The sequence below is a fragment of the Eptesicus fuscus genome, chromosome 6 (assembly GCF_027574615.1).
Source record: "Eptesicus fuscus isolate TK198812 chromosome 6, DD_ASM_mEF_20220401, whole genome shotgun sequence".
Classification (NCBI taxonomy): domain Eukaryota; kingdom Metazoa; phylum Chordata; class Mammalia; order Chiroptera; family Vespertilionidae; genus Eptesicus; species Eptesicus fuscus.
In genome coordinates, this window is record NC_072478.1 from 27,894,470 (window position 1) to 27,902,827 (window position 8,358).

General features: G+C 58.9%; 1 protein-coding gene across 1 annotated transcript; it reads right to left on the reverse strand.

Annotated features, from left to right (window-relative positions):
• Positions 1-755: 755 nt before the first annotated feature.
• Positions 756-6,584, reverse strand: SHD (Src homology 2 domain containing transforming protein D). Its single transcript, XM_008150793.3, has 6 exons — positions 6,297-6,584; positions 4,521-4,626; positions 4,254-4,442; positions 3,242-3,365; positions 2,019-2,138; positions 756-985 (listed from the first exon to the last, which is right to left on the reverse strand). Exons 1-6 carry the CDS (start codon positions 6,582-6,584, stop codon positions 766-768), a joined length of 1,047 nt encoding a protein of 348 aa, XP_008149015.3. The 3' UTR covers positions 756-765.
• Positions 6,585-8,358: the final 1,774 nt, after the last annotated feature.

Sequence of the window (8,358 nt, forward strand, 5' to 3'; positions counted from 1 at the left end):
GGAGGGAGATGGGGGTGAGGAGGGAGGTGGGGGTGAGGAGGGAGGTGGGGGTGAGGAGGGAGGTGGGGATGAGGAGGGAGGTGTGGGTGAGGAGGGAGATGGGGGTGAGGAGGGAGGTGGGGGTGAGGAGGGAGGTGGGGGTGAGGAGGGAGGTGGGGGTGAGGAGGGAAGTGGGGGTGAGGAGGGAGATGGGACTCCCTGGCACTCGTCAGCCTCCTGGGTCTCCTGCCCAAGTCACCTTGAAGTGACACCAGCTGGGCCCAGCTCCCCTCCCCCACTCCTGCTGTTTCCATGGGGACAGATGTCCTTTCAGCAGCAGCATCAGGCCTCAGCTGCCCGCCCCAATGGGGAGGGGACAACGGGTGGGGGCGGGGCTGGCCTGAGAGCCCGCTCTGGGTTTCTTTATCTTTTTTATCTGCGGGACTCCACTGACCACAGCTCTCTGAGTTTTGGTCCCTCCCTGCGAGCCATTCAGGCTCCAATCCCAGCTCTTTCTGCAAAACTAGGAGCTGGGGACCCCCTTCTCCCTCCAAGGGTCCATCTTTTTCATCCTTCCCTGGGGCTGGGATCCCGGCCTCCCAGAAAGGACACTTGAAACACACAATAACTTATTTATTTTCTGGATCGGAGGAGGACTTTCTCACACAATCTTGGACCCTAGGACCCGGAAGGGGGCTGAGAGGGCAGCCCCGATGCAGATGCAGCCGGGTGGAGCAGCAGGACGCCTTTCCCTCTGGCCTCCTCCGGGACCGGAGTGAATCAGCCTCAGGGAGCAGGGCCGGGGGCAGAGGCCCCGGCGCAGGGGCTCGGTGTGACCACCGGGTACAGCAGGGCCAGGTGCTCGGCGCCCTGCACGGGCAGCGGGCGCGAGCTGTAATGGAGCACCAGCTCGGGGACACTGGCGAAGGGGCCGCTGTGCTGACCCAGCACCAACTGGTTCTCTCGTGTCCACGCGAACTTCAGATGCAGGAAGCCCTGGCTGCTTCTGGGGAACAGCATCACAGGGGCCTTGAGCCTTGAGCACCCCAGGCCCCAGCACGCTCTCCAGCCCTGAAGCCACCCCGTCATTGCTCCTAGAACCCGGGACTGGTGTCCCCAGAGATTTCCGTTAAACAGCCAGTTGGTGCCAAGGCGCTGGCTTGCGCCACGCAGCAGGGCTGCCTTCTGTGCTTGTCCGGGCAGGCCCTGCCCTGAAACATGAACTGCACTTTCTCTCCAAACCTCCTGACCTCCCCACTAGTTAACTAAACCCCAGTCTGGGGTCTCTTTCCTTTCTCTGTCTCGGGGGGTGGGGGTGGGGGCGGGTGGAATGATGTAGAACCTGGGAATCATTTTATCCACATCATTCATGTGAATCAAGTACTTCCTGTTTCTGGGGCACTGTTCTCAACATTTTCTCATGTATTTTTTTTCCATTTAAACATTGCGGTATTACCATGGCATTGGTGCTGTTATCCTTTCATGAATGAGGAGACCAAGGCCCAGAGAAGTTGAGTAAATTGGCTAAGGTCACACAGCTAGAAAGCGGTAGAGGCAGGATTTGAACCAGCCTCCAAAGGCCTCTTCACTCGTGGCCGTTTAGGGATGTCACACTCAGATGCCTAGGAGGGTCTTAGGAGTGCTGCGCGATCAGACACACCTAGAAGCTCAGGCAGAGAAGCACGCAGAACCAGGGTCTCTAACTCACGTGGCTAGAGGGCCACTCAGATCCCAGCCCCGGGACAGACACAAGTGAATGTACTTTAACCTTTGGACTGGGGAGTCCAAAGAAAACTGGCATCTGGTTCTCCATCTCACCCAAGTCCTAGGTCTACTGTACGGCTTCCCCTCCATCTTCTTGCATACCTCCCGGGACAGGGAGTTCATTCTCAGTAGGTCTCCCTGGAGGCCCCACCGACAGGTCCCAGAAGTCCCATCCGTTGGCCTGAAAGCTGGAGGCACACCCCTCGGCTCCCACTGAATAGACCCGAAAACATGACGCATGCAGTCCTGCGACCTCCAGGAGGCTGGGGTCTCACCTGAGGGACAGGGAGCAGTCTTGGGGGCTGGTCTCGCTGAGCCGCACGAGGTAGCTGCCTTCCTTGCAGAGCAAGAGGAGGTTCTCGGCGTCTGCCCGGCTCAGGGGGCCGTGAAACCACCTGGGGGTGGGGGCAGATGTCTCAGGAAGGGCCATCCCCCTTCAGACACACTCTGGGTCTGGGGAAGGCACAGCTGGTTAGAGGGCTTTGGGCCTCCAGGCAATTAAGAGGAAAACTCCCTTGGGTTTCTCAAGAGGAGCCTGTTTCGCCGCCCCCCCACCCCGCCCCCCCGCGAGGCAGCCGAGCCCAGGCCCGTGTGGAGCTGCTCCTGCCAATTAACGGTTCCACCTGACCTTGACCTTGGCCTCCCCGGGCTGGATAACTCAGCCCCTGCCCTAGTTCCCCAACTTGAATCACTTGCTTATCACTCTCACAAGATTTGCGCCATCCTGTGTCCCCACCCAGCTGGACCACTCTTTCCTTAACATTGTTCTTTAATGTGCCCAGAGAGGCAGCAGTTGCAAGCAAGGTGTCTGAGACAGATGGGCATCAGGGACTTGGTGGTTGTTTGTGTTGAAAGAAAATTGAGAAAGAGAATAAACTTTACACCTTGTGCTTCAGTGCTAAGTAGCCAGGTCGGTATCGCCCGTTGGCAAGGTCTGGGAATGACTGTGATCAACAGCCACGGGGCTAGGACCTGGCTGGGAGTTCCTCAAGGGCCCCTAGGCTGGAGGGACACAGAGAAGACCCTCACCCTCCCAGCCTCACCCCAGCCCAAAGTTGGGACCTCTTCACAATCCTGTTCTTCCCAGTTGGCGTGAGGATATCTCTGGCTCTTAGTTCCCAGGCTTATGAGCCCCACCCAAGTGGAGGAAGGAAATCTCCCTTTACTCTGTTTGAGCCAGGTACCATCTTGGGGGTTTTAAGCGCAAGGCTCAGATAAGTTAAGTGACAGGCTCGGGTCCTGTAGCCAGGAGGTACAGAGCAGGGACTTGAACCCGGAGTCTGATGCCAGAGGGAGTTGAGACTCCATCTGACTCTGCTTTGCGCCTAGCTAGATGGTCTGGCACACAGCAGGTGCTGGCGCCCAGTGAAGATTAGTTGAAGAAATGAATGAAATGAGTGAGCGAATGAGCCAGCTCCCCTAGTCCGGTGAGTCTGCAGCTGGTATGGGGCCAGGAGGGATGCAACCCAGGACTTCCATCTTCCGTTTCCCCACTCACGGCTGCTTCTCCAGGGGCAGGGCAGGGTCCACACGCTCTGCCAGATGGGGGCTTCTGGGTGGGGGTTTCCGGAGCTCCTTGGCCGAGCCTGGGGTCCTTTCCCACTCAGGACTGTCAAACTGCACTGAAGCGGGGGAGGGTTAGAGAGCAAAGGTCTAAGTCCAGCCTACCTGGGAGGAGCGGGGTGGGGGCAAGCCAATGGAATTTCAGCAGGAAGGCGGTACCAATGGAATCCAGGAGAGGAGGGGCTGGGGCCGAATTGGGAAAGGAACAACCAATTGGCTTTCAGAAGGGGTGTAGTCATAAGGCATAGAAGGGCGGGGCAGTTTCATGAGTGACAAATCAGAGAGCAGGGGGCGTGGCTAAAAGGGTGCCCACTATACAGACAAGCAAACTAAGGCACTGAGCTCCAATTCCCCTCCCAGTCATACAGCATGTGGGGCAAAGTTGGGTTCTCACAACTCTTCCTGGCCAAGTTATTTTACTTCTTAAAGCTGACCTTATTGTTCCTCCTTTTATAGAAGAGGAGACTGAGATTCAGAGGCTAGGCCAAGATCACCCAAGTCTACCTGATGACAGCTACTAAGAAATGCTACTCTCTCCCCCAACAACTCCTGTGAAATTGAGCACTTTATAGCACTCAATTTCCAAGCACCCTGTTCGGTAGAGACCACAATGATCCCCATTTTACAGGTAAGGAAACAGACTCAGGGAGGTAAAATGATTTGCCCAAGTAAGTGACACAAACCCAGGTCAAAGCCTTCCCCTTCACTATACTGGGCAGAATAAGTAGGTCCTATTGCACTCTACGAGGTGTTTCCGTTTCCAAGGAAGATAGTTTCTTCTGGGAAGAGAAATGTATGACTATTAGTCATTCACACTCTAGTGAGAATTAACAAACCACCCACGTGGCAGATAATTGGGGTTTACTTTGTAAGTTGAAACAGGGGATGTGACCAGAGCAGCAAATAGAGGGACTCAAGCATTTAGAGTGCTTGGGTTGGAGGAGCACCTGCAAATGCCTTGGAGATGTGATCTTTCTTCCACTCCCAGGGCTGATCATACTCATCCGCTGGCCTTTCATCTTCCTGGGGCTGCCGGCTCTGTCCAGGCCTTTGCCCTGAAAAAGGCCTGTCTCCTGGCTCTCCATCCTGCTCCTCATAGGGAGTGTCATACAGCTGCACTGCCCTGCAAGGCAGTTCTGGGAGGCCAAGGACACTGGTCAGATCCCACTCCCACCTGGGACCCTGCCATCCTCCCCCAAGCCCTGCCCACTCACCACTCACGACCCGCTGGGCATCATAGGGTTCCATGTAGCCATCATCTGAGGGTGGCGGATGAGGCTGGGCATCAAAGGGGTCCGAGTACTCAGTGTCAACTTCTGACTGGGGAGAGGAGGAAAGGGGGACCAGCCCGGCTCTGGGTACCCTGGCCCTCCCTGGGCCAGCTGACACATCCCCTTCCAGCAGTTCTCTTTTCTGGGGGGAGGAGGGAGTCTCCGCTACCACACAGGGATGTTTGCAAGAAAGATGCCGGCTTCCCCTACTCCCTTCCTTCATGCAGTTCTGATCCTTCCCAACATAGACCCCCTCGCCTCCTTCCTTCAATAATTTTTTATATATATTTTTATTGATTTCAGAGAGGAAGGAAGAGAGATAGAGATAGAAACATCAATGATGAGAACCATTGATTGGCTGCCTCCTGCACCCCTCCTACTGGGGGGGGGGGAATCTAGCCCGCAATCCGGGCATGTGCCCTTGGCCGGAATAGAACCTGGGACCCTTTAGTCCACAGGCTGACACTCTATCCACTGAGCCAAACCGGCTAGGGCAATTTTTGTTGTTGTTAGTCCTCACCCGAGGATGCTTTTTTCCATTGATTTTAGAGTGGAAGGGAAGAGGAGAGACAGAGAGAGAGAAACATGGATGTGAGAGACTCGTCCATTGGATGCCTCCCACACACATGTGCCTGAGCCTGCAACTGGGATACATGCCCTAGACTGGAACTAAACCCAAGACTCTTCAGTCCTCCGGCCAACATTCTGTCCACTGAGCCAAACTGACTAGGGCTTCAATAATTTTAAAGTTTATCAGCTGCCAGCACTGTTCTAAATGCTTTATATACGTATATTTACTTGTCATATCAACATTCCGTAGGCACATTATCCCCATTTTACAGATGAGGAAACCAAGGCATAGAGAGGGTAAGTAACTTGCTCAGGGTCACGGAGCTGGTAAGAGGCAGCTTTTGATCCCAGGTTGTCTGAGTCCCTGCCTCCTTCTCCCTTTCTCTGTACCATCAACCCAACACAGTCTCTCCTAACCCTCCCCAAATCCTTCTGTTTCCATTGAGGGTTTGCAGTGATCCTCTAAGAAAAATACTATAGCCCGGCTGGTGTGGCTCAGTGGTTGAGGGTCACTCTATGAACCAGGAGGTCACAGTTCAGTTCCGGTCAGGGCACATGCCGGGGTTGCGGGCTCAATCCCCAATAGGGGGCGTGCAGGAGGCAGCCGATCAATTATTCTCTCTTATCATTGATGTTTCTATCTCTCTCTCTCCCTCTCCCTTCCTCTGAAATTAATTAAATATATATATTTTAAAAATAAAAATAAAAATACTACAAAAATCATGGGCATTGGAGGCAGGTCTGGAGTTAGACCATGTGACCTCAGGCAAATTGCTTCTTTACTTTTCTGTGAGCCGCAGTTTCCACATCTGTTAAATGGGAATAATACAAAGGCAGTTCACAGAGTAGTGGGGAGGGTGTTTTAGTGCCCAGTAGGGGAGCGAATGGCTCAGGCCTGTTTTAGAAAGCTTCCTCCAGCTGCCAAGAGGAAGGGACCTCAGGGACGGGGGACAATGCAGGGCAGTCAGAGCGGTGGGCCGACCAGCACTGTGCACTGAAAAGGGACAGACAGCAAACTCGGCCCAGCAGGTGGAGGACGGGGGTGTCTGCGGTCACACATGGAACATGCTCCCCAGGGTCCGGGGCCCAGCCGGGTCCTCCCCACCCCGTCTCCTAGGGCCACCCAGCTTCCGGCCCTCCGCCGCGCACCTCTGCCCCTGCACTGCCCAGCAAGACCTTGGCTCTGGCCACCTCGGCCATGTCGGCGGCCTCCACCTTGATGAGCCGGTGCTTGGGGGAGTCGTACTTGGAGTCCCCGGGGCCCGCGGGGTCCGGCTCCGGGCGGCTGTCCGCGTCCTCATAAGGGTCCTCGAAGTCCAGATTCTTCTGCTCCAGGTAGGCCCGCAGGATGTCGCTCTCCGTGTAGTCGGGAGTGGGTGGCTGCGGAGGGGGCCTCCGCCCGCCGAAGCTCAGGTAGTCCCGTAGCCACTTGGCCATTTGGGCCCGCGTCACCCCAAAACCTGGCTACTGCAAAGGGGAGACACACATGCCCCCTTCCGGGCGCCTTCCTCAGCAGATTCCCCGGGAGGGGGGGCGGGGAGGAGAAGGAGCGGGGGGAGGAGGAGGAAGGGGAGGGGGAGGAGGAGGGGGAGGAGGGTCAGGTGTGCCCCTTGGCTGGGCTCAGGAGCGGGTAAAAGGAGAGAAAAAGGAGGAGGGGGGGGCGGGGAGGAGAAGGAGCAGGGGGAGAAGGAGGGGCAGGGGGAGGAGGAAGGGGAGGGGGAGGGGGAGAGGGAGGAGAGGGAGGAGGGTCAGGTGTGCCCCTTGGCTGGGCTCAGGAGCGGGTAAAAGGAGAGAAAAAGGAGGAGAGGGGGGGCGGGGACGCAAAGCCCACCTTAGCCCGGCTCTGGAAGGCCCGCGGGGGAAGGGGTGCTCCGCAGGGCCCCGAACGCCGAGCGCGAGGTCGTCCGGCCAAGGCGAGGGGCATCCGCGGGAACGCGTGGTCCCTGCGGGCAGCGAGGTCCCCGCGTGCCGCTCGGCCGCCAGGCGCCGCCGGGAAGCGCCGGGATCCCTCCTGGGGTCCGGGGTCAGGAAAGCGCCGCCTGCGGACGCCCCAGCCCGGCTCGCACGGGACGCCGGGGCTCTCAGCGCAGCGGGGGCTCCCCCGGGGCGCGGGCGCCCCGCCCAAAGTTGGACCGCCGGGACCTTGACCCCGACGCAGGGTACCTGCTGCGGCGCTGCCCTCTGCTCCGGGGAGCCCCAACCCTCGGCCCCCAGCCCCGCCGCCCGGTCCGCCCGCCGCCGGCACAAAGGGAAATAAACCTGCAGTGCCCCTTCGCGTTTTCGGAGACTTGACCCGCCGCCGGCGCGCGGCCGGGAGGTGGGACTTCGGGGAGGGGACGCGCAGGCGGACGCTCCGGTCCCCACCGGCCTCGGGCCGCGTCGCGGGCAGCGAGGTTAAGGGTCCTCCGCCTCCCCCTCCGCGGCTTCCCCCTCCCTCCCCGCTCTGCGCTCCCCTCGGGGGTGACTGAGACCCCCCGCCGTTCCGGGGAGGGAGGGGAGCCGCGCCACGGAGGGAGGGGGTGCGAGCAGGAGGCGCGGGGCCGCGGCGCGGCAGCTGGACACTGACCCGGAGGGCAGAGGCGGCCGGAGCGAGCGAGGAGCGCGGGCGGTGGGCGCCCACAGGCGCTGACCTTCAGGGGAGGGAGGTGCAGAGGCGGCCTGGGGGAGAGGGAGGTGGAAACTGGCCGGGAAATGGGGCTGGACTTGCCCACGAGACGGGGCGAATTGACCAGCAGAGGGGGTGAGAGTGACCGCCGCTTCTGGGCGTTCAAATTGAACCAGGGTCTGGCGGCGAAACTGACCAGGAGATGGGGGGGTGGGGGTTGTCGCAGAGGTCACCGCAGCGAGACTGGCACCGAGGAGGAAAGAGGGAAGCCACGCCGGGGATCTGGCTTCCCCGCCCCTAAGAGGGCTCCCCAGGGGACTGATGGCAGGATGGGGGGAGAGGGTTGGGGCAGCTGGCCAGGGGAAGGGAGATGGTATCTGTGCCTGGCGAGTGTCCTCAGCATCTGTCCCTTTGTGGCTCCTGGGGAGGAGGCAGGGAGGGGGACAGAAATGAGAGGGGTCTGCTTGGCCTGCCTGCCTGTGGGCAGCTGCAGCTGTCTGGTGGGGAGGACACTAAGAGGTTTGGGGGAGGGAGAGAGGCCAGTGGAGCTTCTGGCCACTTCCAGAGCAAACACATTTGCTTTCTTTCCCCATAAGGGGCTTGCTC